Source organism: Anas platyrhynchos, chromosome 10 (genome assembly GCF_047663525.1).
Source record: "Anas platyrhynchos isolate ZD024472 breed Pekin duck chromosome 10, IASCAAS_PekinDuck_T2T, whole genome shotgun sequence".
NCBI lineage: Eukaryota > Metazoa > Chordata > Aves > Anseriformes > Anatidae > Anas > Anas platyrhynchos.
In genome coordinates, this window is record NC_092596.1 from 8,680,802 (window position 1) to 8,707,203 (window position 26,402).

At 61.4% G+C, this 26,402-nt stretch overlaps 4 protein-coding genes across 8 annotated transcripts; 1 reads left to right on the top strand and 3 right to left on the bottom strand.

Annotated features, from left to right (window-relative positions):
* Nucleotides 1-1,148: 1,148 nt before the first annotated feature.
* On the bottom strand, nt 1,149-5,365 carry LOC101804640 (protein eva-1 homolog C). Of its 2 annotated transcripts, XM_027465366.3 has the most exons (8): nt 4,839-5,364; nt 3,606-3,805; nt 3,012-3,135; nt 2,749-2,901; nt 2,500-2,643; nt 2,329-2,400; nt 2,036-2,125; nt 1,149-1,915 (listed from the first exon to the last, which is right to left on the bottom strand). In XM_027465366.3, the coding sequence occupies exons 1-8, from the start codon at nt 5,233-5,235 to the stop codon at nt 1,536-1,538; spliced, it is 1,560 nt and encodes a 519-aa protein (XP_027321167.3). In that variant the 5' UTR covers nt 5,236-5,364; the 3' UTR covers nt 1,149-1,535. The 2 variants fall into 2 exon arrangements, with proteins under 2 accessions (XP_027321167.3, XP_038040456.2); XM_038184528.2 differs by lacking the exon at nt 2,036-2,125 and having other exon boundaries at nt 4,839-5,365.
* Nucleotides 5,366-6,318: 953 nt separating this feature from the next.
* Nucleotides 6,319-11,159, top strand: LOC101804453 (chloride intracellular channel protein 2). Its single transcript, XM_027465440.3, has 6 exons — nt 6,319-6,508; nt 8,872-8,981; nt 9,166-9,291; nt 9,509-9,615; nt 9,737-9,918; nt 10,024-11,159. The coding sequence occupies exons 1-6, from the start codon at nt 6,461-6,463 to the stop codon at nt 10,183-10,185; spliced, it is 735 nt and encodes a 244-aa protein (XP_027321241.1). The 5' UTR covers nt 6,319-6,460; the 3' UTR covers nt 10,186-11,159.
* Nucleotides 11,160-14,460: 3,301 nt separating this feature from the next.
* LOC140003295 (uncharacterized) lies at nt 14,461-19,805 on the bottom strand. 3 transcript variants are annotated; one of them, XM_072042932.1, is made up of 8 exons: nt 19,271-19,805; nt 18,549-18,693; nt 18,200-18,320; nt 17,553-17,719; nt 16,925-17,103; nt 16,471-16,624; nt 16,210-16,337; nt 14,461-15,762 (listed from the first exon to the last, which is right to left on the bottom strand). In XM_072042932.1, exons 2-8 carry the CDS (start codon nt 18,601-18,603, stop codon nt 14,983-14,985), a joined length of 1,584 nt encoding a protein of 527 aa, XP_071899033.1. In that variant the 5' UTR covers nt 18,604-18,693; nt 19,271-19,805; the 3' UTR covers nt 14,461-14,982. The 3 variants fall into 3 exon arrangements, with proteins under 3 accessions (XP_071899033.1, XP_071899032.1, XP_071899031.1); XM_072042931.1 differs by having other exon boundaries at nt 16,210-16,334; nt 17,553-17,728; XM_072042930.1 differs by having other exon boundaries at nt 17,553-17,728.
* Nucleotides 19,806-19,942: 137 nt separating this feature from the next.
* Nucleotides 19,943-25,229, bottom strand: FAAH2 (fatty acid amide hydrolase 2). 2 transcript variants are annotated; one of them, XM_027465126.3, is made up of 11 exons: nt 24,922-25,229; nt 24,728-24,810; nt 24,498-24,631; nt 24,159-24,368; nt 23,658-23,777; nt 22,840-22,975; nt 22,173-22,290; nt 21,895-22,014; nt 21,598-21,709; nt 21,091-21,285; nt 19,943-20,797 (listed from the first exon to the last, which is right to left on the bottom strand). In XM_027465126.3, exons 1-11 carry the CDS (start codon nt 25,117-25,119, stop codon nt 20,622-20,624), a joined length of 1,602 nt encoding a protein of 533 aa, XP_027320927.2. In that variant the 5' UTR covers nt 25,120-25,229; the 3' UTR covers nt 19,943-20,621. The 2 variants fall into 2 exon arrangements, with proteins under 2 accessions (XP_027320927.2, XP_027320929.2); XM_027465128.3 differs by having other exon boundaries at nt 24,943-25,227.
* Between the last annotated feature and the right edge of the window lie 1,173 nt (nt 25,230-26,402).

A 26,402-nucleotide genomic window follows, 5' to 3' on the forward strand; every position in this document is an offset into this window, starting at 1 on the left:
GTGTGGAAATCCCAGATCCCAGTTTATCCTTCAGAAACCCCAGATCCTAGTTTATCGTGTGGAAATCATAGATCCTAGTTTAACCCTTGGAAATCCCAGATCCCTGTTTATCATTTGGAAACCCCAGATCCCAGCTTATCCTTCAGAAACCCCAGATCCTGGTTTATCACGTGGAAATCTCAGATCCCAGTTTATCCCTCGGAAACCCCAGATCCCAGTTTATCATTTGGAAATCCCAGGTCCCTGTTTGTCATTCAGAAACCCTAGACCCTAATTTATCATTGGAAAATCCCTGCTCCTAATTTATCATGTGGAAATCCCAGATCCCAGTTTATCCTTCAGAAATCCCAGATCCTAGTTTGTCGTGTGGAAATCATAGATCCCAGTTTAACCCTCGGAAATCCCAGATCCCAGTTTATCCTTTGGAAACCCCAGATCCCAGCTTATCCTTCAGAAACCCCAGATCCTGGTTTATCATGTGGAAATCTCAGATCCCAGTTTATCATTTGGAAACCCCAGATCCCAGTCTATCCTTCAGAAACCCCAGATCCCAGTTTATCATGTGGATGTCCCAGCTCCCAGTTTATCCCTCGGAAACCCCACATCGCTCTGTTTATCCTTAACCCTCCAGGGCGGCCCCACACCCACCGCCTGGGAATCTGGGACGCATCCCGCCGCTGCTGGAAACTTGGCGGAGCAGCGGCCCCGGGGGGGGGGTGCGATCCCCGGCCAAAAATCCCCCTGACGGTGCGCCCGCGGCGGTGTGGGGGCGAGCTGCCCGTGCCGGGACGGGTCGGTGTCTGCCCGGGCTCGGCGTGGCACAGCCGGCTCTTCCAGTCCCCGCGGTGCCGCCGCCGTCGGGAGGCTCGTGGGTGCGCCGAGAGCGAGGGATGGGGGAAGGAGAGGGGGACCAGGATCCCCTGTGAGGTGCAATGCAGGAGGTTTGCTCCGGGATGGCTTCCCGGGAAGAGACAAGTCTTGAGAGAAGGAGAGAGGGCAGGGAAGTGTTTGTGGGACCTACATGGATGGCTTTTCCCCCTTCCCAGGCTAAAAGGTTTCCTTTTCCCAGCCCCAACTCGTTGCTCCTCGTGGCCCAGTGCCAGAAGCAGCAGCGGGAGGCAGGGAGCTGAGCAGCGCAGAGGCAGGGCTGAGTTTCGGCATTTAATTTCTCCTCTCTTTTCACCATTAATTGCAGGGGAGGGACAGCTGTGGCTAAAGGGGGCTGGAAGTCGGTGGTGACACAACGCAGGTGCTCGGAGGCACCACCACGCCTGGATCCCCGTGCAGTCCCTTTGGGGGATGTAGGAACCAGCCTGCGGGCTGGAGTCCCTCGGGGACGGGGCTGGCAGGAGCCGGGGCTGGCAGCTTCATTCCCTGAACCACGAGCTTTGGCTTTTATTCCCTGGAAAGAGCAAGCCCATTCATTCCCTGGAAAGCGCAGCTCGCCCGCTGGCACGCGAAGCACGAAGGGAGGCGCGAGAGGAAGCCGAGGAGCGGCGGCGTCTCCAAACGGCGGCGGCCCCCTCGTCCCCTCCTCACTTGGTGGCCGATTTGATCTTCTGGATGGCGTAGGGGCTGGATTCCTTGGGCATCCAGATCTCCTCCCCGCCGCAGCCCTGCTGCTCGGCCGCCCCCTCCATGGCCGCCGTCAGCTCGGGGCCGAAGATGCTGTCGGTGGCGCGGTAGGTGCGGGTGAGGCGGCGGAAGGAGGAGTCGGAGGAGCTGTCGTCGGGCAGGTCCTCGTCCTGCTCGTCCCTCAGTTTGGTGCGGCTGGGCTCCGAGACGCTGCCGGGACCCTGCAGAGCCTCCCTGGCCTCCCGCAGGAAGGCTGCTTTGGGGCTGAGGATGCAGAGCAGCAGCGCCAGCCCCGCCGACACCCCGCAGAGGAAATAGAGGCCGACTTTTTCAGGGACGTCTGGCGGGAGAGAAGAGCAAAGAGAGGCACCGTGCTGCAAACCCCCACCGCGGCACGCGGGGTACCTGGGCCTGGAGACCCCCCCCACCTCCCCAACCCTGGCACGTGGGGGCCACGTACCCCAAAGCTGGGCAAAAGCTGTCAGGGAGCTAGTAAAAATCATCCTGTCTTCCCGGAGCCTGGAGAACCTGGGCCCTTTGTACCAGCCACCTGCAGTGAACAAGGGGGATGTGAGGGGCCAGTCCCCGGCCCCCTCCTCTCTGCCCTCGGGGTGCTCCTCTCTGAGCCCTCCTCCTCCCCCCATCAGAAAGCATCTCCCCAGCCTCTCTGCTTGGAGACAGGGACCCGTGGGGTCCTTCACCCGTGGGAGAGCGTGAGCTGGTCTCTCCCCCTACCTCCCCAACCCGAATTACCGTGCATGTAGTCCGAGAGCACGAAGGGATCCGAGGTGTCCGGACCTGCCTCCTCCAGCAGCTGCTTGGGCACTGCAACGAGACACAGGACACACACACACACATACACGCACCACCCTGAGCATCACCACCCCGCTCGTCCCCACGGCCAGCTCCTGGTCCTGCTCTCACCGCAGGTGTAGGAGACCCGCAGCTGCTTCTTCGTGCCGGGCAGGCACGGGTCCCCGAAGGTGGCCCAGTCAGCGGCCACGGTGCAGTTCCCCTTGCGGTGACACTTCTTGGAGACCCTCCTCAAGGCATCCGGAGCCAGGCACTCTGCAGAGACACGCGGTGTGGACCTGTAGCCATCAGCATGGTGCTCCTGCGCTCTTCCCAGATGTAATTTGGGCTCAAACTGTGTCCCCCCATGCCCCCCAGTACCGATATGGGGTCCCCCGGCGTTTGGTGCGTCACACTCAGGCTTGCCCCGCAGGAATCGTCCGTAATGCGCGGAGTAAATGGCCAGGACGGATTTCGGCCGGCACTGCAGCCTCAGCACGTTGTTCTCGCACACCGTCTTCACCCGATGGTTGTCTGGGGGTGGGGTGACACCGCAGGGTGTCCCGACACAGCCCCAGTCCCCCCAAACCCCCTCCTCTTACCCAGCCACAGGGTCCCAGAGGTTCCCCCGTGGCGCTGCCCACCTGGCCGGCACTTGTAGGACGCGATGAGGTACTTGTGCGTCCCGGGGCACGGGTCTGGCCCGAAGACTTGGCTGTGCACCGAGAACTGGCACCACTGCTGGTCCTGACACTCGGCCAGCAGCTTCTGCAGGGCACAGCGGGGTAGAGGTGAGCAGCAGCAGGGAGCCCCCAAGGCGGATCTCACCTCGGCGCTGTCGCTGGGCTCGGGGCCAAGCCCTCACCCCACGGGAGGTGTCCCATGGCTGCTGGCACCCTCACCATGGTCACAGCCTCGTGGGTGGCTTTGGTGGCCCCATGCAATGCGCGCTCACGGCCACGAGGTGGGGACGAGGCTGCATGCAGCACCCTGTCCTGCTGGGGTCTGGAGGAAGGGGACATCCTGGGGACATCCTGGGGACATCCCGAGGACATCCTGGGGACATCCATCAGCTTTTGTTGCTGGCTGCGCTGCAGCAGAGCCTCCCCCCAGGCTGCTCTCGCCAGGATCCAGCGCAGGAGGTGCCACCCCCCAGCCCCGATCTCCCCAAAATGCCCCCAGGAAAAGGTCCCCAAGGGTTCCCCGCGCTGCCACCAGCAGCGGGACGCTGCCCTTACCAGGTGGGCCGTGGGGGACGTGCACTCGGTGTTCTCCTGGGACGCATCGCCCGGGCTGGGGCAGAGGTTGGGGCTGGGCACGCGGCGCCCGTAGAAGGCGCCCAGGATGCTGATGGTGGTCTTGCGAGGGCAGAGGATGAGGAGCTGCTCCCCGTCACACGTGTGGGTGGTGTGGTTCCTCAGCACCTTGCGTAGGTACCCTGGGTGTGGGGAGCGAGGGGGTCACCCGGAGATGGTCACCCAGGGACGGTGAGCAGGGGTGACCACCAAGAGGTGACCACCAAGAGATGACCACCTGGAGATGATCACCTGGAGATGATCACCTGGAGATGATCACCAGAAGTGGCCACCCAGAGGTGATGCCCAGAAATGACCCCCCAGAGATGACCACCAGGAGGAGATGATCACTAACAGAGGGCCTTTCCTTGCCCGCATCCTTTTGGAGTCTTTCTCTCCCCAAATTCCCAGCATGGGGTATTTCTCTGTCTTAATCCTACCTCCTCAGTGTCCCAAACCTCTTACCCTATTATTTTCCCTCTGTTATTTGGAGGTTTGGAAGTGGGGACAGGGCGGGACGCCACGTGCCAGGAGGGATGCAGGATGCTGAGGGATTCAGGACGCAAGATGCTGGGTTCACAGGGTGCAGCCAGCAGCCTGGCAGCCCCCAAACCCACACAAACAGCTGCGAGCCTCAGCTCCCAGCCCTGCACTTGTCCCTCTGCCCGTCTGTCTGCAAACCAGGGCCGGGCTTGGCACAAAGAGCCCCTTTCACCTCCCCTGTGGCCACAGGTCCACGGAGCCACCCCCGGCCAAGGGGGGACAGCGGGGACGTGGCCGGGCTTTGTGCTTCAAAGCCCCGGCGACGGAGGCACGGCGCTGCCTCCACCCAGCGCTGCCACGCGCTTGTTTTTGGGGGCAAAAAAAAAAAAAAAAAAGCAGCGAGGAGGCTGCCGTCAGATTTTGCGAGTGATTATCCTCGCCTGCCGCTGACTCAGTCCCCGTCGCTGCGGTCGTGCAGTTGGCTCTGCCCAGATGAAATCACATCCTCCCCGCCGCGCTCTGGGGCACCTTTCTGGGTGCTGGGGCAGGCTGGGCGGGCGTGGAGCCGTTCCCAGCACATCTCCCAGGGGATCTTGCCCTTGGTGTGCCCCGAAACCATGCACCCCACAACTCCCACTCACCCCCAAACCTCACTTGTGCCCCAGCCCTTGTGGTTCCCCGTGTGCCACTCACCGCCAAGCTCTGGGCTGGCCTCCATCCCTGCAGGCAAGCAGAGGAGGACCAGGGCCACCACGACCGTGGCCACCATGGTGCCACCGCCCCGCTGCGCCACTGCCCACTGGTCCCCGCGGCAGCTGGCGCCGGGGCGGGGGCTGGCACGGCGGTGACAATGGCTCCTTCTGTGCCCCGCGGAGGGACACCGGGGCCGCTTCGGACAGCTGTGGCTGCATGGGGACCGGGAGGAGGGGAATGGGGTTTTGAAGGCTCTGTAGGGCCGAGCAGCTGCTCGGCAGCTGAGCAGATCGAGGGGGCTCAGCCGGGTCCCCAGCCTGTCCCCTGAGGGGGGGATGCAGGCGACCACCCGGATGCACGTGTGCCCTAATCTCCATCTCGGCACGCGTCCGGTCATTCAGTGCCGGGGGAGGAAGGGAAGGGCTGGCGGCACTGCCTCCCGTGTCTGCCCGTACCCATGGGCACTGAGCCTCGTTCGCCAGCCTCAGATTAATTGCAGCGAGGTCTGAGCCTACCCGAGCTGGAGCGGGGCTGGTTCAAGCAATCGGGGTGAAATAAAAAATAAAATAAAATAATAATAATAATAATAAACAAAAACAAACAAAAAAACCACCAATCATTTTATGCAAAGCAACCAAAATGAAGAAAAAATACAACTTTTTAACTCGACGCTCGGCACTGACGCTGTGGTACCGCTGCACAAGCCGGGGCTCGCCCAGGCTGGGAGAGGAGGGGAGCCCGGGGGTGCCGGGAAGCCTGCCTGCTCCGGGCCAGCCGCCAGCCCCATCCGACAGCGAGCGCTTCCCTCCCATCCTGGGGAGGAAAGCAGGGCAGTCATCTTTCCTGTGAAACAGCCCAAATTCCAGGAATGGGGCCCTGGACGCCAGACACCCCCCCCCTTTCCCCTCCTTCCCATCACCGCGCCCCGATGCGCTCCGTCCTCTTTTTTGCTTTCCCTCCTCGGGCGTTTTGCAATGCCTTCCTGCCAGGGGCTGGCTGCGAGGAGGTGGTGGCAAGCAGCCAGGCCGTGCTGCTCGCCCTCTGGGCTTCCCCAGAGCCTCTCCTTGTCCTCGCAGCGGGGTGGGCACCCTGCCCGCACCCCAAACCCGTGGGGTCCCGCGGGGCAGCGGCGCGAGATGCTCAGAGGGCGGAGGGGAGCAACAGGGAAAAGGGCTGGGAGGGTGGCGAAGGGGTAGATGCAGACACTTCCTGTGCAATAAAAAAAAAAAACAAACAACCAAAAAACAACCAAAAAAACACAAAACCCAAGCAAAACAAACCACCACCAAACCCCGTCTCCCATCGGGGAGCTGGCGGCAGCAGGCAGCGGGCTGCTTGGAGGCGCCTGGGCGGGTGCGATAGCCCGGCTGGGGACCCGACAGCGCATCCAGATAGACCCGTGCTGAGTCACAGCTGGGAGGCCCCGCAGCTTCCCCCTCCTTGCCTGCACCCCATCGCTCCTCCCCGCTTCAAAAAGGGAAGGAAAGGGCGAGCCCCAGCCCCAGCCCCGGCCCCAGCCCGGCGAGAGGTGCTGCAGCTGCGCGCCGCAGAGGACGGGCGAAACTCAGCGCAGCGCTGAGCGGGTCACCCTCCCCTCCCCAGCAGCTCGCCACGCCGTCGGGATGGAGAGCCGGCCCTCGAAGGAGCCCGAGATCGAGCTCTTTGTCAAGGTGGGCTTGGCGAGGCCGGTGGGTGCTGCGGGTGGGGGGCAGGAGGTGCTGCTGGCCCTCGTCGCGCTTTGGGAGACCCAGCGGGGTGGCGCGGGGAGCAGCCAGCCCCGGGGGATGCTGTGGTCCAGCGGTGGCCCTGCAGCCCTGAGAGCCATAAAAACAGCCAGGGAGAGGGGTGAGCGTGCTCGGGGAACCCAATAAGACGAGCCACAGGTGGGAAAAGCACCAGGAGGGTGGGAACGCAGCAGGGCAGCTCCTCGAGCGGCTGCTAGGAGCTGGCGTTGGGAAACAGAGCGGGTGCCCACGCGTGGGCGGGATGGGGCGGCTTCTTAGGTCAGCCCTGAGGATTATTCACTGGAAATGGGTTTTGCTCTTTCTCTCTCTCTCTCTCTTTTTTTTTTTTTTTCTCCTTCCATTGAGCAATTTTTCAAGTGCTTCCTCGGGAACGTTTCGAAACACTCCCGTTCCAAACAGCTGCAGCCGCGCGGTCTCTGCTCCCCTCCTTGGAAATCAGTGCCGGGAAGGGTCACCCGAGGCTCTGCCCCCGTCCCCTTGCCAAGGCGCTGCTCGCTGGGTGCCGAGCTCAGGCTGAGCCCCGTGCGGGGTATTTGCTGGGAGAAAATCCTTCAATTTAGGATTTGAGACCTTCAGGAGGTCTCCAATTCCCCCTTTCCGCACCGCTTTTCACCCCAGGATGGGTGGGGATAGGAGGACAGCGCCTGGTGAGGCGGCTGCGATGGCGGCACCACGTTTGAGGGGGGTTTTGGAGGGAAGGGAAACAGAAAACAAAGCAGCGGCTGTAGGACTTCCCCTAAATCTTAATTTAGCACCAAAAAACCCTTCGCGGGTGTCTGTCAGCAACGCGATGCTGCGCATCACCCCCAGAGCCCTCAGGAAACGGCGCCTGCCTGTAGCTCACCCCAAGGTGCTCCTGAGCTTTTTTTTTTGGGGGGGGAGGAATTTCGCGCAGGTCTGGGGGACGTTGAGGTGATGCAGGTTGGGGCGCTCCTTCCTCCTCGCGCTGCTTCACCGAGAGCAAAACCACAGGAACTTCTGAGCAACGTTGGGGTTTCGATGCCTCGTGCAACCGTGGGGCCTCGGGGTTGGGGCTGAGAGGCTGCGCCTCCCGGGCTGGGCTTGCCCATGGTCTTGGAGGGGTTTATTCATCATCTGGAGGGGTTTATTCATTTATTCGTCATCTGGAGAGCTTTCTCCATCAGCTGGAAGGGTTTCTCCATCATCTGGAAGGGTTTCTCCATCATCTGGAGGGGCTCATCCATCATCGGGAAGAGTTCAGCCGTCACCTGCAGGGCTTCATCCCTCATCCTGATGGGTTCCTGCATCCTCTGGATGGGGAAACGGGGAGCAAAGTCAGACAGGGTGGGGCCGGGGGCTGCTGAAGCCTGCGCTGAGCAGAGGAAGAGGCTGTTGCTGGAGAAGGAAGCGGAGAGCGATGACTTCCCCTCCTCACTGCTCGGCTTTCGCTGCGGAGGGAAGGCACGTGGCCTCCCCAAAGCTTCCCCCACGCTCCCTGCTGCCCACGAGCACCGGGGGAGCTTCCTCTTGATAAAGATTTGTCTCTGAGCATCCGAGGATGGGCTCTGGCTTAGGTTTGTGTTCTGTTTTTTCCTGCAGAGGCCGTCCTTGTTTTCCTTTCAAGGTGGCCTCACCGAGCTGCTGGTGCAGGAGGTGCCCCAAGGGTTGATGTTGGTGTTGGCTTTTGGGGGATGGAGTCGGGAAGGGAGTGGAGATGCTCAATGGCACAAGAGCAGGGCAGCCCTGGAAGCCGTCTCCTAACCCTCCAGCCCCTCTCAGGACACCTAGACCCAAATTTTACCCATTCCCAACTTAACCAACTGGTTAAAGATTAGTTTCATTCTGGAAAGACTGGAAGGTGGTGGCGTGCTGGAAAGGCAGAGCATCGCCTCCAGCCCAGGGGAACCAGGCACGGGGGTCCCTGCATCCTCAGCTCCTGAAGCATCCTCTTCCTCCCTGCTTACATCCACGTCGGCGTGGGCAGGGATGGAGCTGGAAGCCCCCCGGTGGTGCTACCCCAGCCCCTTTTCCACCCTGGGACGTGGACCATGTTTGTGCCTCCTGCTGGGGGAGCCGTGCTTGGCCTCTCGAAGCGCGCAGCAGACGAAAACAAGCTGCGCTTTTCCTGGCAAACATGAGAACATTTCCCCTCTCCGGCCTGGCCTCCCGGCCAAGCTGACCCTCCCTTCCTGTCCCATCCGCTATCAATCCTCCCTCCTCCTCCTCCTCCTCTTCCTCCTCCTCTTCCTCCTCCCGGCTTTATCTTGGATCTCCGGGAAGGCTCCGACCCCCGGCCATCCTGAGGGTGCTCCCTGCTCTCCCCGCAGGCTGGTCTGGATGGAGAGAACATCGGGAACTGCCCCTTCTGCCAGCGCCTCTTCATGGTGCTGTGGCTCAAGGGGGTGAAGTTCAACGTCACCACGGTGGACATGACCAGGTGAGGTGCCACCGCCGCGCTCCAGCCCCGTGCAACCATGTGCGGGCATCCTTGGCACCCAGGTCCAAGGGCAGAGCCAAAAGTTGGGGGGCACCTCAGAGCCTCCCCCAAACCCGGTCTAGAATACCAGAGCCTGGTCCTGTGCGCCCTCCCCAGCTTGGCCCTTTTATTTTCTCTGCTCCAGGAAACCCGAAGAGCTGAAGGATTTAGCGCCGGGCACCAACCCACCCTTCCTGCTGTTCAACAGGGAGCTGAAAACTGACTTCATCAAGATCGAGGAGTTCCTGGAGCAGACCCTGGGCCCCCCCACGTAATTGCAGACCCGCCTCGGGCTGGGCGGGTGGGGAAACCGAGGCAGGAGAGCGGGGCCGGGGCGGGGGACGGGGACAGAAAACAATGGGAGGAAAGGCAGCGGGGCTGGGGATGGAGCTGGGGGGGGGGCGGGGGGGAGGCGGTGCCAGGTTTCCCCGTGGATTTTGGGTGGTTTTGCAGCCGGCAGTGGTGATTGATGACTGGTCTCTCTGAAGGTACCCGCACCTGAGCCCCAAGTACAAGGAGTCCTTCGACGTGGGCAGCGACATCTTCGCCAAGTTCTCGGCTTACATCAAGAACCCGCGCAAGGAAGCAAACAGCAGTAAGAAAAACGGGGAGGGGGCGGATGGGGGGGCACAAAGCCTGCTGAGGGTGAGGGAGGTGGCGGGGAGAGGGTGTCTGGCTGAAGGCAGCACGTGTTGACCCCCCCCCTGCCCTCCCAGACCTGGAGAAGGCGCTGCTGCGGGAATTTCACCGGCTGGACCAGTACCTCAACAACCCGCTGCCCGAGGAGATCGACCAGGACAGCGTGGAGGACATCACGGTCTCCAAGAGGAAATTCCTGGACGGGGACCACCTGACGCTGGCCGACTGCAACCTCCTGCCCAAGCTGCACATCATCAAGGTAAGGGCACCCAGGGCCGAGCTGGGGGGCACCCCGCGAGCAGGGTCTCAGCCTCCTCCTCCTCCTCTTCCTCCTCTTTTTCCTCCTCCTTCTCTTCCTCTCCAGATCGCAGCCAAAAAGTACCGCGACTTCGAGATCCCGGCCGACATGACGGGCGTCTGGCGCTACCTCAACAACGCCTACGCCTGCGATGAGTTCAGCCACACGTGCCCGGCGGACGAGGAGATCATCCACACCTACGCCAGCGTGGCCAGGAAGATGACCTAGCCCCTTGTAGGACCGCCGGGCCCTCCGCCTCCCACCATACCCTGGTCGAGAGAGGGGCTGGAGGGGGGTTTTTGGCACCCCGAGACCCCGAGCTGTGGAAGCAGCACCTTGCTTTGCACCCCCCCTCCCGTGCGTGCCACCACCTACGGACCGGTGGCTGCGTGGCCAAAGTGGCAACCGTGCCACTGTGCCTCCCCTCCTTGCCCTCCCAAAAAAAAAAAACACAAACCCAACGCCCTGCTCTCGTGACACGCCACGGGAAAAGCCAAGCACCGGATTGCCGTGGTGGAGATGAGACCTCCCCAAAGGTCCCCCCACCGCCCGTCCCACGAGGCACCCGGGCTCCAGCTGGAGACCCCGAAAAGCTCTTCCCCTGCAGTTTGGCTGCGGGGGTCTCCTCGCAGACCTGCAGCCCATCAAGGGCACCCTGAAGGGGCCAGGCGGTGCCGGCTGTGATCTCCCACCTGGCCCCTGCCAGATACGAGCCCCTGAGGGTCCCTGCAGGGGATGCAGCCACGTGCAGCCCCCCACTCACTGCCCCTTCCCTGCTCCCACCTGGTCTGGGAGACACCCGGGCAGCTTTGGTGCCAGCCTGGCTCCGTTTTTGTGCCTTCCCACCCGGTGCCAAAGCCCCCTGGCCTCCCCACCCCACCCCTCCACCTCCTCCAAGGGCTCCTGCCCACGCCTGCCAATTCCACCAGCCCCCTCGAGCCCCCCGTGGCCACCAAAAAAATACTGTACAGTGAGCGCCAGGGCCCCGCGGGGACCCCCCTCCCCCCGGCAGAGCCACCCGCCAGCTCTCACTGCCACCTCCCTCTTTGCACTAAAAGGTGTGTCCTCGCCAGCCTGCTCCCACAGCACCGGGTTTGGGGACTGCTTTTGTAACTGATGGGTTTCGGGTTGTTTGTTGGGTGTTATTTTTTTTTTTTTCTATTTTGTAACTAAGAACAGCAATAAACTTTATTTTAATACGCCTCGCTCGCCCCCTGTCAGCGCCATGATCACCCCCGCCCCAAGGCCAATCCCAAGGTGTCCCTGTCCCCTTGGCAGGTCACAGAGGGTCCCGGGACTCCTCTTTTTTGGGGCCCTGCTCTGCCTGGACAAGGGCATCCCCTTCAGCTCCCTCTGCCTGTGACCCCACAGCAGCCCCATCCTTGGGTCCAGCCGTCAGCACAAACGTTTGGGTTCAACGGGGAGGTGGCGACGGGGATGGCCCCCAGCCCCTGTGTCCTTGCACAACCCCAGGGGCAGGGTGCCAGGAGCTCGGCCAGCCCAAGCACTAGACTATGGAGGTATTTTCCTATCATTGGGCACGTGGTGGAGTTGCTAAAGCTCTGGAAGTCCCCGTGAGTCAGCCGAGGGGCAAAGAGGAGCCGCGCGCCCGCTCCCTTCCCAGCAGTGCCAGGCAGCAAGGTGGTGGCCCGACCCTGGGAGGCTTTTTGGAAGAGGTTGGAAGGGACCTGAGGTTTTGGAAGAGGTTGTCCTGCCTTCGGCTGCAAGCCTTGAGCAGGTCGCCAGGAGCCTGTGAGTTTTGGGGCATGCAGAGGTCCTTTTTTTATGGCCCCCAGCCTCCCCTGGTGCCCTGCGAGCCGGACGCGTGCATCGGGTGCGTCGGCGCTTCTCCTGCCTCAGCCACCCGTCCCGGTGACAGGAGGGGACTGTCACTGCTCCCACAGCTCTGTCCCTCCTCTGTGAGGACACCTGATCAACCGATTTGGGTTTCCAGGGGCTCTGCTGCGTGCCGGGGCTGTGCTGGGGATGGAAGAGGGAGGGAAGGCGGAGAGGTGACCCCGTGCCCGCGGCGGGTTGGGAGAAGAGGACACGGGGACGAAGCACACAGATCCACATTCAGGCTGTTAGATCCCTGCAAGCCAAAGGGACTCTGGTTGAACATCACGCGAGGCATGGCCAGTGCTGGGGCCTGGATGTTTTTTTGGCTCCAACACCCACCTTTTTTCTCTGGAAAGCCGGCGGATGGAGGACCGGCAGCCAGCGCTCCAGCGGCGGGGTCACGAAAAGGGGTTTTCCTGGGAAAATAGCTACCACAGCATCGGCCAGCTGGGATGGCTTCCCTTTAAACCTCTTCGCCTGGGAGGCTCAGCTCAGAGAAATCCAGCTGGCAGAGGTCCCTTGGGTGGCCTCAGACCGGTTGCCTCTGCTGGGACAGCATGGTCCTGGTGGTGCCCTTCCCGTAAGCAGCCAGGGAGAGTTTCACGGGTCTCTGGAGCAGGGTGAGAAGGCACCAAGGCACCAAGCCGGCTGCTTGGAGCACTCCTCAGCCTGCCCCTGAGGATGGGGGGCACAGGGAGCTGTGGGGAGCAGAGGCGGAGGGGTGACAGCGCGCCCCAGACACCAGCCCAGCACCCTGCAGACACTTGCCACGCGTCCCCAGACGAGGGCACTCCCAGCCCAGGGCACGAGATGGGAAATGCTCTGCAGCGAAGCCACCCCTGGGGCCACCTCCCAGCCCAGGGCTTGGCCCCAGCGTGGTTTGGGCACCCTCCCTCGGGTCCTGCCGCGGAGCTACCCACGGAGAAGCCGCATGGGCCAGGATGAGGAGTGCCCCAAAACCACCTTGGGCAGCCCACACCACATTTTCTCCAGCCCCAGCCCCCTGCATCTCTGCCTCCTGCCTCGTCCGACGCCAAGCAGGGCTCTCCCAGGGCCCTGGCTGCTGGCAAAATGCTAGAGCCGAGCTGGGCTCTGTCATTTCAGGAGCTGCCGTCTCCCTCGGGTTTGTTAAGTGCCGGATTTCCCATGCGGCAGCTGCAAAAGCCCCGCGAGCCCCCGCACTGCAAAATTCCCCTCTCCAATATTTCGGTAGCTGGCAGCTCAGCTCTCCGAGAATTAGTAATGAGAAATACCCTCTTGATGGTCCCTGATGGGCTGCTTCTAATAAAGAGCCGTTCCCAGCTGCACCCCCCTGGCCGCTTTGATCTGGCACCAGCAGGCGCTCACAACACCAACGGCACGGGGAGCAGGCAGAAGAGGGGGTGAGTCAGAGAATTTCGGGGACTTCATCGGCAAATACCCGCAGGCACGATGCTGAGGGGTACCCTTGGGGCCCATCCCCACCTCTCCGGGTGCAGCATGGGGCAGGAGCCAGGCTCAGCTGGTGCGCGCAGTAAGGATGGAGGGGACGCGATGCCGCTCGGGTGGGGGGCTGCCCCTGCACGGCCCCCTCCCACGAAACATTTTAACGCCTGCAGAGACGGAGCAGAGGCTCTGGGCGGGCAGACCAAGCCGTGCGCCGTGGCACCAGGTCTCCAGCGCTGCACGTGGGCGCGCGGCCCTGCGCTTTCTCACGGTGGCTCTGCGCAGCCCCGCGCCTGCCAGGTGGTGCGATCTACCCCCCCAAAAAAAAAAAAAAACAATCAGAAACTCGTGCTGCTGAAATGCCAGCGCGAAATGTCAGCGCTCTCTGCCTTTTTCCACTCTCGCCGTTTCTGTTTCGCAGAGAGGCTCCGCTGCTGCTCCAACCCCCTGGGCTTGGGTGGCTCCTGCTGCGGCGAGCGCCTCGCCTGAGTCACCCGCGGGCTCGGAAAAGGGCTGCCCGTCTTCCGCGCCCTGAGAGCTGGCAGGCTGCTAGAAAAGCACCCGCTGCATCCCAGACTGAGCCCAGCAACCAGCCCAGCATGGTCCCAGCACCTCCCAGTAGAGGAGCCTGGCTGGCACGGTGCTCGGCACCGAGTGCCACCTCCGGGTCACCGGCGCGTGGATGTGACCTGAATTTTTGGGCTGGATTTTTTTGATGCTGGGCAGCTGCAAGCAGGGCAGGGTCTCCACTCCTGGAGGTTTCCAAGCAGAAGCAGGGTGTGCATCTGCGGAGCTCCCCGAGGAGATAAGCACCGCGGAGCTGCCGGGCACCAGGGGGCTGCAGAGCAGCAAAAGCAGCCCTGGGGCTTGGGTACGGGGAGCTTGGGCAGAGCAAAGGCATCAAAAAACTCCAAGGAAAGATTAAAAAAAAAAGAAAAAGAAAAAGAAAGAAAGGAAGAAAAGAGGGTACTGAGTGGGAGGGAATGTCAGCGTGGAACATTTTGCCGAGGATTTACAGATTACACCGCTTTTGCCTCAAAACCTCAACCCCCTCTGAAGTCTGCCTGATGTGTAGATGGGGGAAATTCTTCTGACTTGGCTTTTGGGTTTGCTTTCTAAACACCTGAAAATGAAAAAGGCCATTTCACATGGCCCGGCGTGACAGCAGGTGCTTCTCCCACCCCCCCAATTTTTAATTTTTTTTTGTGGTAGTGAAAAAAGAAAGTGAAACCAGAGAAGGAAAATCAGACTCTCTTGTTCCAGCTGAGCCCGAGATGAGCCCTGGTGAGGCACCACCCAACACACCTGCCCCTGGGACGGACAAAAACCCCAGGACACCCCTCTGGGGACAGCCCCAGAGAGGGGCAGCCCCTCGTGCCACCGCGGGGGCCTTTCCCAAATCCAGACTGAGCTTCACAGGTCCAGGAGCCTGGAGAGGAGGGATAATAAATCCATCCTGCTGAGGAACCGGCCTTTTTGGCGTGCTGTCATTTCCCCCAGGGAAGCCCAAATTTCCCAGCAGCTTCCCCAGGCCTGGCAGCACTCGTCCTGTGGCACAGAGGCAATAAGCGAGCTCCCATCATAAATTAGTGTTATTCAAAAATAACTGGGCGCAATCAGTCTATCCAGACAGGATTAAAAAAAAATAAAATTAATCTCCTCTAATAAAAGAGACATTTGGATACAGAGAGAGGCATCAGTGCGCACACACTTCTGTAGGTGGATAAATAGATAAAGGTGGGGGGGGTTCAGCCGGGGCTCCTATTCCTCACATTTTGCCTCAGAAGCCCCCAAAACCATGGAGGGATGCTCTGAGGACGTTGCTGCCACCTGTCCACGGAGTGTGCCCACGTGGGACGTGCCGAGGGGCACCGGGCAGGGGCAGCCTGGTGCTGCCCGCCCCGTGTCACCCCGCTGCGTGCCACTGTCCCCCGGCTGCAGCTCGGTCCTCGGGGGGGGGACAGCACAGGGGAGCTGCTCCTCGTCCTCCTCTTTGCTGACCGGCAGCTTGACAGAGCTGAGGGGCACCCAGCACCCGGCCCCGCTCTCCTGCAGCTCCCCAGGGCTGAAGCTGATGGTTTGCAGGGAGGGACGAAGGCTGACGGCCGCTCCTGGAGCTGCCCACGGGCACTTGGAATAAAGCTGGAGGCGCAGGGGGAGCCACGTCTCGGATGTCCCATAGTCCCCATCTCTCGTGCTGCTGTCAGTGGATGGCATCGCGGCATCCCCATCACGCTCCTCCTCCTCTTCCTCCTCCTCCTCCTCCTCCTCCTCCTCCTCCTCCTCCTCCTCCAGCCGCAGCGATGCCCAGGTGCCCAGCGCCTGCCCGGGCTGGCTGTGGGTGCAGGACGTGTCCCATCCCTCGGGACGGGACGTCCCAAACCCATTGGGGCAGTAACCACTCGGTTCTTGGGGACGCCTCGCCCTGGGTTGTGGTGGGGCTCCAGGCGCTGCCGGCTCCTCTCCAGCAGGCAGCAGCAGGGCGAGCGCATCCTCCCGCGGCACGAGGGTGGGCACCCCGCTGCTCCTGTCCAGAGGGGCCTGGGGGAAAGCAAGCAGCAAAAGCAGTCGGTCCCGGCTTGCCAAAATCCCAACCGGTGCGCAAGCGAGCCCCATGCAGCTGGCCACCGACTCCGCATGAGGTACGGGGGGCTTCGTAGCCTGGCAGGTCACTTGTGTGCCCAGAGGTGCCACCCACAGTCCCGGGAAATGGGATTAAAGAGGGGAAAAAGGATCTGGGGAGATGGGCTGTCCTGGTGAGTGTTTCCATGGGGCTTTTCCTGTAGGAAATGGAGATTTATGGCTCCGTTCTGCTGGCTGAGAATACCCTGGGTGAGCCCAGCAGCACTGCAGCCCCAGAAAAATTTCTGAATTTTCCCAGAAATTGCAAAGACAGCATCTCCTCGCATGCAGCAAGACTTGGGAGCACTGGGATGCCCGGAGAGGTGGAGAGAAGGAGGTGCAGGGATCCCCGTGGCCGTCACTCACCAGCGTTTTCGGGAGGCGCATCTCCGAGGGCTTCGGGGAGATGTAGAGATGGAGCAGGCAGAGCCCGGCCACGCTCAGCAGCAGGAAGGTGGCATTCAGCGCGGCGAGGAGGACCCAGGGGAAGCCTGCTGGGATGGTCCCCACGGGGTTGAGGGGTGGAGGGAGCTCCCACGCTAGGCAGCATCCCCCCGAAACGGGTCTGGCGCTGAGCAGATCAGCCCAGGCTGTGCGACCCGTGGGGAGGACGCGGCGAGCTCTCACCTGCAGGAGCTGCCGGGGTCACCAGGCATTGCTCAGCCTCCCGGCTGCGTTCGGGGGCCGTGCCCACGGCCATGGTGCGCACACAGTACCGCGTGCTCTGCTTCAGGTGCCTGAAGGTGCAGGGTGCTCCCCTCCCGCTCCGCCTGCAGGGCACCTGCAAGCCGAGGGGACGCGTGGCCGAGGCACCGAGCGTCGTTGCCTGTGCAAAGACCCCCCCCATCCCCGTGTTTCCATCCCCAAATTGTTCATTTTTCAGTACGCCTGCAAGCCAGAAGAGGAAAAGGGGTCCCCTTCCACCCCCTGATTTTGGGGGGGGTGCAAACCATCAGCCCCCTCGTATCCGCTACCACCCTTTGCGCAATGGGGTGCGGGCTCCAAAGCATCCCCGTTGCACCAGGGAACTTCTGCATGCCCCGTGCCCTTTTTGCCTGTGTCCCCCCCCCCCGCCACGCACTTGCTGGGTGAGCACCTCCCCGTCGTAGAGGTGCAGCCAGTACCACAGCTTGAGCAGCACTTTGTTGACCGGTTTGTAGGAGCCCTTCTTGCTGCGGAACGGGGTGAGCGGCACGCTGACGTTGATGCTGAGGCTGTGGCCCTGGAACAGCCAGGACAACGTGGGGGGGCCCACAATGGCTGTAGGGAGAGAAAAAAAAATTAGGAGGAAGCAGAAGAAGCCTTCAAAACATCTCGTTTCTCTAGAAATGTCTCTCTAGAAATTATGCTGTTCTGATCCTCCTGCCCTCACCAGCCTGCTGTGACAAAACTGCCCCCAGCCAGCGCCTCTTGCACCCCCGGCTGGGATGAACAAGGGATGCTTTTAGATGTGAAGGGACATCCCATCCCTTTTGCTTCCCCATCTTCTCCAAAAACCCACATTCCTGATGGCCTGGGGTGTCCCATCGAGGGTTTTCATCTCAACTGCGTCTCCTCCTCCATCCCCTTTCTCTACACTGAGCCCTTTTCCTTGCTCCCCTCCCTGTTCCTCTGCCCGGGCACTTTTCCCACCTCTCCAAGGACCTCTCTGCCCATCAGCCCCCCCAGGAGGGGCAGGGATGTGGTTGAAGGTGCTCCCTGGTCCTTACTGTCTCTGTATGGCTGCAGCTCGTTGGAATAGACCCACGGGGACAGCTCGCCGCCCTCGGCGGCTCTCACTCTCGCCCAGTAGATATCGTAGATCTCGCCGAAATACAGCTGGCACACCCAGGACGAGCCCGTGTGGTTCCCCCAGGAGGCATCTGCCCTGGTCCAACTGGAGGTTCTGCCCACAGAGAAAATGCAGGGAGAAGGTGCCAGAAGGAAAAACCCTTCCCTGGCCAACAAACATCCAAGCGAGAGGGGTTGGAGAGCAAGATCCAGGCACGGGCTGCACTAAGGGCATCACCAGCTGACATGCAGGAGCGAGCCCAGCAGAGGTCCAAAAAGACCACCTGGGAAGGCTCAGCCCCAAAAGGAGCGAGGAGATAAGGTCTTTGGGGCAAGGAGACCTTATCAACGCGGGCAGGCTCCCAGTGGAGCGACGCTGGTGGAGCTGGGAGCCTCTTGGTGCTGCCCAGCGAAAGGACAGGAGGCGAGGGGCAGGGACTGAAATACAAAACTCCTGTTTGAGCACGGGGAAATAACGAGCTGCTCTCTGCGTTTCTATTATTAGGGGATGTTTACTACGGGAAAGCAGTCCTCGGGCTCCTGGGGGGCACCCTGCTGGGGTGCCGAGCCCGTGCAGAGCACCTACCGCCTCTTCCACTCCACCTGGTACGTGGCCTCGCCATGGGTGCGCGGGTCCTGCTCCCACCACAGCTGCACGTGGAAATTTTGGGCTTCCAGCCTCACGTCCTGGGGTGGGAACGGCAAGCCTGGAGGGAGCAGGGGGGGGGCGTGAGGCTCTGCACCCCACTTTGCATATCCCAGCAGCCGCGTGCCCCGTCCTCCTTGGCCACGTCGCGGGGGTCCCCCCGCTTTGACCAAGCGCCCCCTGCACCCAACCTCCCCGCGGGTGTGTTTTGTTGCTCAAAGAGCCGTCCCCGTGGTTTTTCCCAGCCGTGAAGCCACTTTGTGGTGCCACTGCCCGGTGCAGGACTCACCCTGGAGCAGGGTGCAGCCAGCCAGGGACAGCAGCAGGCTCAGCGCCGGGCTCATCCCTCAGCCATCTGCTCTACATCGCCGTGCCACATCCCGCCGTGTGCTCGAGCACTTTGGCCACCCGTGGCCACGCCGGGCAGCCAGGACCTGGGATTATAAAAAACAGGAGTTGTTTTTTTTCCCCCCCACAAAGCTGCTGCAAGCACACCTTGCCCACAGAGGCTGCGTGCATCGTGGCACAGGGTGCCACCTCCGCAGCCTGCTGGGGACCCTGCACTGTCCCCACTGTCCCCCCACGACGGGGGCTGTGGTGGCCAGGGGGTGCACGGGGACAGCTTGCCATCCCTTGCCCCACTGTGCTGTGGCCACCTCCTGCTGCAGCTGCCTTGGTCTGCTCATGCAGCACGCCTGGGAGCTCGGGGGAAGCCCACAGAAGGCAAGCACTGGCGCTGCCAGGATCTGGGTGTGTTTGGGACAGCACTCAGACCGGCACGACCGGTGGCACCGGTGCTGTGACCCCGGGGATGAGATGAGGAGGATGCCAGGCATGCCTGCACCCTGGCTGGGCAAAACAGGGCGCCCCCAGCCATCGGAAAGCTCCAAAACCCACCCAGCGGAGCAGCATTTATGCCCAGCAGTGTTTGCTCCTGTTTTTTTTAGCTGCCCCACGTGGAGGTAGCTCCCCGCAGCCCTCTTCCCCCAGCGCCACCCGGGTTCTCCCTACCTTCAGCCGTGCAGCTGCCCATTTGCGCCCTGCTGTGGTGGGAATGCCTTGCAGCAAACAGCTTTGGACTCCAAGCCCAGGTCTAGTCCAGCTCCAAAACCCCACGTTAGCCTTTGAGATGCTCTGAGCTCCCACTGGAAGTATCTCCAGACGCTTGCCCACCGTTTTGGCCACCTGCTCGCAGGGGACAAGCCACCAGTTGCGTCCTCCGTGCCCGACCCAGCTGCACTTGGAAGCCGACAGAGACGTTCCAGGGCACAACACGTGATGTTGCTTTGGTGGTTCGTGGGAGTTTTTTTTTTTACCCCTGGGTCAGGTTTCTTCTCTCTTCCTTCCTCCTTGACTCGGTTACCTTGCTGCAGGCTCCACCAGGCTCTCAGCTGGCTCAGCAGTGCCCTCTGCAAGCTGTTCCCTAAATCGGCGCCTCCCTGGCTTTTAAGCCTTCGGGCATCACCCAGTGCAGATGCTGCTGGTTGGCACCCACAGGACACCCTCCAAACAGCGGGACCCCAAGGGAGCAGGAGGACGAGCACCAGGCTGATGCTCTGCCAGAGGACCACACTGTGCAACCCCTGCAAAGCAAGCAGCAGCTGCAGCCTGAGGTGGGCTCCTTGGGGACGAGGCTGTCACCGACACCACACCAGCAGGGCTGCAGGGACAAGGACACGCAGGCACCGGGCAGACAAACTCTTTAATGTTATCCTCATTGAGAACACCTCGCACTTATTGCCCCATAGCCCCCCCCGGCCCAAATCTCTGCCCGTGTCACTCATGGGGGACGGCAAGGCAGCGGGCACCTTGGAGGGCAGGAGCACGGGACGCCGATCAGGCTGGGTGATCCCAAGAAGCTGTGGGCAGGAGACGCGTCAGCCATCCCAGCACGCAGAGAGCTGCAGCCAAAAAGCTCTTCAGTGCTGTCAAAGGCTCACAAGAGCAAATGCTCGGTCCCTTCTGTGCGCAGCCACCTCCAACATCACCTCCAGCATCACCTCCTGCGTTGCTTGCCGGCTGGGGGGGGGACGCCCTGCAGCACATCACGGAAGCTGCGGGGACCAGGACACCTTTGGGGTGCCCACGAGCAGCCCAAGCCATGGGTAGGGAGAGGCCAAGAAGAATGAAGACAGTTCTGCAGCACCCGTGCCCTATCGAGCCTCCTCTCCCTCGCCTTCACACAGCGTCTCCAAAGCAGCAGGCGCTACGGAGGGACGGGCACCCCCCCGCCCAGGAGGACACGGGCTGGACGCGGGCAGGATGCTCCAAGCACGGAGGCAGAAGGCAGTGGCAGGACATCAGCGCCTGCCGCCGCCTTTCCCAGCGTGGCCACCTCTGTCCCTGCCTCCTGGAGGCCGGGCTAAGCTTTGCCAGGCAGCACCCATCCTCCGAAGGCCTCCTCCAGGTAGCGGGCCACTGCCAGCGTCAGGTGGTCGTTGTAGGATGCAGCCACCAGCTGGATGCCCAGTGGCAAGCCCTCGCTGCTCAAACCCAGTGGGCACTGCGTGACGGGCAAGCCCAGGACGTTGAAGATGGCTGGAAGAGAGAAGATCACATCAGAGCTCTCCCCCAGCTGACTCGGAGGCCGATATCTCGCATGGATCAGGTCCGCCAAGCTAGGTGACCACCAGGCAGAGCACAAAGGGACAGCAGCGGCCAGAGGCTGCCAGCATCACAGGGATGACCCACAAGCGATGCCACCCTTGCTGTGAGGTGCCAAGATCTGCTTCAGGCACCGTCCCTACACTGCTCTGAAGCCAGGCAGCATCGCACCGTGGAGCTGGTAACAAGGAGCTCAAGATGCAGGCGAGGGGGCTGCAGCTGCTCACCTGTGTAGGCGAAGTTGAAGGGCATGCACAGCGGGGAGTGGTGCCGTGGAGCCACGGTGGGGTGGGATGGGTAGAGGAGCACTCCGTCTGGCCCCAGCAAGCTCTCCATCTCAGCCTGCAGGCTCTTCCCCATGCTCACCAGCTTGGCGTTAGCGCCACGGTTGAGTTTCACCAGCTTCTCCGTCAGCCCCAGGGCTGCAGGGCAAGGGCACAAAGAGGAGCACAGCGTTAAAGCGGAGCCAACAGGACCGTGGGTTACAGCAGGCTCGGAGGCACGTTGTGAAGCCACACGCAACGCTGTCCACAGCTTAGAATTGGAGGAGACGCTCTCCAGATTTGGTAGGGGAACGTCTTTCTGCTCGCCCACTGCTCCAAGGGTTGAGCAGAGCAACCTCGGCACTCACCAGGAGGTGATGCTAGCACTGCTAACGAGGGCTCCCCATTATCCCCCCCGTTACCTGCTGCCAAGCCAGCAGCACCTCCGCACAGCACGGGGCTTGCGCTTACCAATGGCCGGGAGGGTGTGAGAAGACATCCCCACCAGCCACTTCATCAGCTCCCACAGCGGCCACACCGGCTTCCCGTGATCCCCGAGCAGGTCCGTGAAGAGCTGCGCATCCTGCAAGCACACACACACCCCTACTGCAGCAACAGCGTGCCACGAGGTTCCCATTTCTGTTCATGGAGCAAAGGAGCACAGAAAACTTCTGGGCAGGTCTGGGAGCTCTGTAACTCTCCACAGTTGGAGGAGCAGAGGGCTGATCCTCCTCTCCTCCCTGCCTTTGCCTGTGCCACCTCACCCACCTGCCCGTCGCTGTCCTTGGAAGACATCATAGCCGACCAGATCTGGAAGGAGTACTTCATCTTGTGGACGGACACGCGCTGCACCTGCACCCCCAGATCGCGTTCGAGGTACTCCACCACCTGTGGGGACAGAGGGAAGGGTTTGATTCCGCCAGGACGCAATATGCTGCCATAAACCCAAAACACCAAAAGCCCTGGATACCCCAGGACAGTCACGTTTCCACCGTTTCTGCTGTAATGAGGAACAAGAGAAGTATCTTCTCCCCCTTCCTTCCTACCTTCTTCTGGGCCTGCAGGATCTCCTTGTCCACAGGCGACACAAAAACGGAGCCGCCGTCATGATCCATGCAGAAAAACCTGATTTTCTCCAGAGACACCTTTTCGTTCAGCTTCAGCCTGCAAAGGGAACGAGGCTGCTCGCAAATCCATGCCTGGCTCCTTCCCTGCTCCGGAGCTGCTCACAGGCTTGGAAACATCCTCAGGACACCATGCCCTTGGTCAGTGGGAGAAGGAAGGTCCCTCAAGACACACAGACACCCCAAAACTGCCCATTCCCCATCCCACTGGCACCGTGCTCTGCTAGCTTTGCAAGTTTATTGCTGCTCTAGCAGTAAGAAGAAACTTTGTCCCTTGAGGTGCACCCTGTCCCTCGAGGTGCACCCCGTAGGGACAGATCCTGCCTGAGGCTGAGGTCAGGACTTCAGCTTTGCACTGCAAGGGCCAAAGCAGAAATGAAAGCAGTAATGGAGCGCGTGGCCACGTGAAGCACCGTGAGCCTGCAGGGGCTGCAGCAAGCAGCAGGACCTGCCCTACCTGCACCGTGCTGCTGTGTGCATACTGAACGCTGCTCAGGTGCAAGAGAAAACCAGTTCTGCAACGGCAGGAAAAAGCAGGCGGAACACAGAAAAGGCCAGCTCCACCAGGGAAGCACCAAGAGCAACCTACTTGTGGACTCCGGGGCCAGCCATGACCCGCAGCATCGGCTCCAGGTCCTCGGCGTAGCGGCACATGGGCCCGGTGCAGAGGAAGCTGGTGCGCACCCCCTGTGCGATGGGGAACTGCCCGTCGTTGGGGACCACTCCTGCAAGCAAGGAGAGGTGTCACTCACCACGAGCTGTGTCCCCAGCACCACCAGTGCCAGATGGGGCGAGCCCTGCAGCACCACGGTCTCCCACTGCAGCTCAGGGGTTGCACATCCAATGTTTGCATTGCTGCCCTGGGAACTCGCAGCGGTGCCCTGGGCACCGCATTTCTGCTCCAGGAATTTGTGACGGTGCCCTGGAGATTGTGTTCCTGCTCCAGGCATTTGCAGAGGTACCCTGAGGATTGCACCCGAGCTCCAGGAATTTCCAGTGGTGTTCCTCAGAGCGTTTGCAACCCCAGGGCAATTTGCACAAGGGGCAAAAGCAGCTGGCTGGCACAGCCAAGCACCCTTCCAGGCTGAAAACCACCCCTGACGCCACCTGAAAGCACCCTGTGTCCTTGCTGTCAGGGAAACACCCAAGCAGCATATACCGGTGCTGGGAAAACATCCCACGCTGGGGATGCAATACCTGTCACAAGACACCTCCTGCCTCCCATGCACTTGACGTCCTGCCATCAGATGGTTTCTCATTGCGGCGCTCACGCCATGGGCTTGCCCCGTGCAAGAATTTGCTTGTCGCTGCCCGGCAGCCCCACGGTGGCAAAACCCACTGGAGGCAACCAGCAGAGCTTCCTCCCACCGCCCTCCTCCTCCGTGCATTTCACCTGCAGAGCTTCACCTGTGGTGGGTTTATGGCCAAAGACGCCGTTGAAGAAAGCCGGCATCCGGATGCTGCCGCCGATGTCGGAGCCCACACCTATCACCGAGCAGGCGGCTGCAAGGACGCCACCCTCCCCTCCTGCACAGGAGAAAATAAAGCAAAAACAGTGGTCGATAGCACAGAACAAGCAGAAGCACCCCGCGGTAGGCACTTCCCTTTGTGTGCACGCAAAGTGGCCCCAGCCACTTTTGCAATGTCTGGGAAAACAGGCCAAGCGGATTTTTGCTTGCTTAAATGCCACATCTGCATTGTGCTTTGTAGCCATAACAAGATGAAGCAGTGCCAAGTGTAACACCTAGGAGGTGTGAAGACGCTGGGCCTACAAATCACCTCCTGCACCGCCCCGGACAATGCCTGCAAGCTCTGCAGGAACCCGGCAGCGAGTGAAAGCAGCGTTCAGCGAGAGCAATTTCCTTTGTACATTTTGACCCCTTCCCTCCCCCGGAGCAGCGTGCTCACCTGAGCTGCCCCCCACGATCCTCTGCAGGTCATAGGGGTTGTTGGTCCGGCCGTAGACCCTGTTGCTGGACTCGTACCACATGCACAGCTCGCTGCAGTTGGTCACCCCCAGCGGGATGGCGCCGGCTTGCTTCAGCCGTGAAACCACGGTGGCATCGCAGGTGGCGATGACATCGCGGCGGTTGACCAGGCCAGAGGTGTTGGGCATCCCTGTGAGGGAAGGGTCAGCAAAGGGGAGGCAGATGGGGAGCAGGACACTGTTTCCCCCCAAGCTCCCCGCAGAGGCCACCTAACACCCAAGGCGCTGCGTGCAAGAGGCAGGGGAAGGGGGGAACCCACCGTGCAACGAGAAGGCCTCCTTGACAGTGATGGGCACCCCCAGGAAGGGGAACTTCTCCTCCAGGTAGTCATCGCCGGGACCTTCTGCCAGCAGCTTGTCCACCTGCCGGGCTTCCTGCAGAGCCTCCTCGAACCTGCAGGGCACCCAGGGGAGAGGCAGCTCAGGTGCTGGGGATAAGGGATAAGGGATAAGGGATGAGATAAAGGGGATAAGGTAGCCCCCACGCTACCTGTCCTTGACGACGGCGTTGATCAGCGGGTTCACCTCCTTGATCCTCTCGATGTAGGCTTCCACCACCTCCACGCACGTCACCTTGGGGAAGGGGGGGAGGAAGGCGCTGAGCGACGGGGGCTGCCCCAAAACTCACCCTACACCCCCCCAACCCCCCAAATAAATCCCCAAATAAATCATAAATCCCCATACCCAGCACCCCGGGGTGCCCACCTCCCTCTGCCGGAGCTTCTTGGCCAGCTGGCAGGCTGGCAGCAGCAGCAGCGAGCGGCGCGGGGGGGGCACGGAGCGGGGCGGCGAGGGGGCGGCCAGCCCCAGCAGCGCCAGGCAGGCTCGGGACAGCAGCCGCAGAAGCAGCGCCAGGCAGCGCTCGGCGCGAGACAGCGCCATGGCCGCTCCCAGCGCCCCTAGGGCTCCAAGTGCTCCAAGTGCACCAAGTGCTCCTAGTGCCCCTAGTGACCCAAGTGCGCCAAGTGCGGGCGGGGAAGCTACGTAAACAGCGGAGCCACCGCCCGAAGGAGGGCGCGGTTGCCGCGGTAACGGTGCGGAGCGCTGCGGAGGTGGCGTAGGGTGCGCAGCCGGCGTAAGGCGCCGGGCTCGCAGCGCCGCGGCAAAATGGCCGCCGGGGAGCGGGGCGGTCCCGGGGAACGGGGGGGGTCATCGCCTCCAAGGAGAGCGCTGTGGGAGCTGGGGGTGCGGGGAAGGAATAAATAAGTTGAAGCTAAAGGGTTTTGGAGACCCCCCCGCCGCCCCCCGGACCAAAATCCTGACCCAAAATCTCGGTTTTTTGGCTGTTTTGAAGGTTTTTTTTGTGCCTGCGAAGCCAGCCTGTTTGTGGGAGTCACTTGGGGCGTGCATGCTCCGCGAGGATGCCGGAGCAACCTCTGCCCTGTGGAAACAAGCCTAGCATCAAAGCCAAGTCATCACGATAGAGTGTTTTTTTTTTATTATTATTATTATATATATATATATATACAGCTGTTATCAAAGAGATTGCTTTCCCTGTAAAAGGCGGGGGAGTCTCTTTGTCCCACGTGGAGATGGGACATTTTTTTTTTGTCCCCTGGTGATTTTAATAACCCAATCTCTTTATTTTTTTTTTCCCCTGGCAGGTCTGCCCTGACCACGCGCTGGCACGGGTCCCCCGCCGCGCTCCGTGTCCCCGTGTGTGCCTCCGGCAGTGCAGCAGCAGGGAACCACTCCGTGTGCCCTGACATTGCTGAAACACCCGCACAGGTGGCCTTATCTAGGTCCTCAGGTAGTCTTTGCACTTTCCCCTGCAATATCTAAGCACCTACACGCCCTCAGATTACGACAGGGGCGGATTAGAAAGGTTTCCTCGTGTCTGCGTCTCTGTGTAATCGTGGGTTAGCAAAGCCCCAAAGTCACCTGCTTAGAAGAAATGGTAAGCCAGGACTTGTTAACACTTGGCCCGTGAAATCTGGCACCTTCGTGTTGCTGAGGTGGAGCTAGCAATGAGAAGGCAACTTCGGAGCTTGGGGGAGCCTGGGTCAGCCCCACAGGCTTCTGCCAGAGCGAGAGCACTGACGTGCATCCATCCCCAGGAAGGAGATGGAGAGAATGCCCCTCCTAATCACCGTCCCAGTGCTGCTCTTGTCATTTTTCTGGCAAATTTGCCGTTCCCCCTCAAGTCCTAGCCAAATGTTGGCAGA

What these genes read in the sequence shown, in the direction of transcription:
- LOC101804640 (XM_027465366.3), bottom strand. Translation starts at nt 5,235, where the DNA reads ATGACCGGACGCGTGCCGAGATGGAGATTAGGGCACACGTGCATCCGG. An exon ending in CGTCCCCCACGGCCCACCTG is followed by an intron (nt 3,136 to 3,605) that starts GTAAGGGCAGCG and finishes TGTGCCCTGCAG; the next exon opens with AAGCTGCTGGCCGAGTGTCA. An exon ending in GTCCTACAAGTGCCGGCCAG is followed by an intron (nt 2,902 to 3,011) that starts GTGGGCAGCGCC and finishes CCCCACCCCCAG; the next exon opens with ACAACCATCGGGTGAAGACG.
- LOC101804453 (XM_027465440.3), top strand. Translation starts at nt 6,461, where the DNA reads ATGGAGAGCCGGCCCTCGAAGGAGCCCGAGATCGAGCTCTTTGTCAAG. An exon ending in ACCACGGTGGACATGACCAG is followed by an intron (nt 8,982 to 9,165) that starts GTGAGGTGCCAC and finishes TCTCTGCTCCAG; the next exon opens with GAAACCCGAAGAGCTGAAGG. An exon ending in CCAAGCTGCACATCATCAAG is followed by an intron (nt 9,919 to 10,023) that starts GTAAGGGCACCC and finishes CTTCCTCTCCAG; the next exon opens with ATCGCAGCCAAAAAGTACCG.
- LOC140003295 (XM_072042930.1), bottom strand. Translation starts at nt 18,603, where the DNA reads ATGAGCCCGGCGCTGAGCCTGCTGCTGTCCCTGGCTGGCTGCACCCTG. An exon ending in GCTGCAGCCATACAGAGACA is followed by an intron (nt 17,104 to 17,552) that starts GTAAGGACCAGG and finishes CTCTCCCTACAG; the next exon opens with CCATTGTGGGCCCCCCCACG. An exon ending in GGGAGGTGCTCACCCAGCAA is followed by an intron (nt 16,625 to 16,924) that starts GTGCGTGGCGGG and finishes CTCGGCTTGCAG; the next exon opens with GTGCCCTGCAGGCGGAGCGG.
- FAAH2 (XM_027465126.3), bottom strand. Translation starts at nt 25,119, where the DNA reads ATGGCGCTGTCTCGCGCCGAGCGCTGCCTGGCGCTGCTTCTGCGGCTG. An exon ending in TGGCCATAAACCCACCACAG is followed by an intron (nt 22,976 to 23,657) that starts GTGAAGCTCTGC and finishes CCTTGCTTGCAG; the next exon opens with GAGTGGTCCCCAACGACGGG. An exon ending in TCACACCCTCCCGGCCATTG is followed by an intron (nt 21,286 to 21,597) that starts GTAAGCGCAAGC and finishes CTTGCCCTGCAG; the next exon opens with CCCTGGGGCTGACGGAGAAG.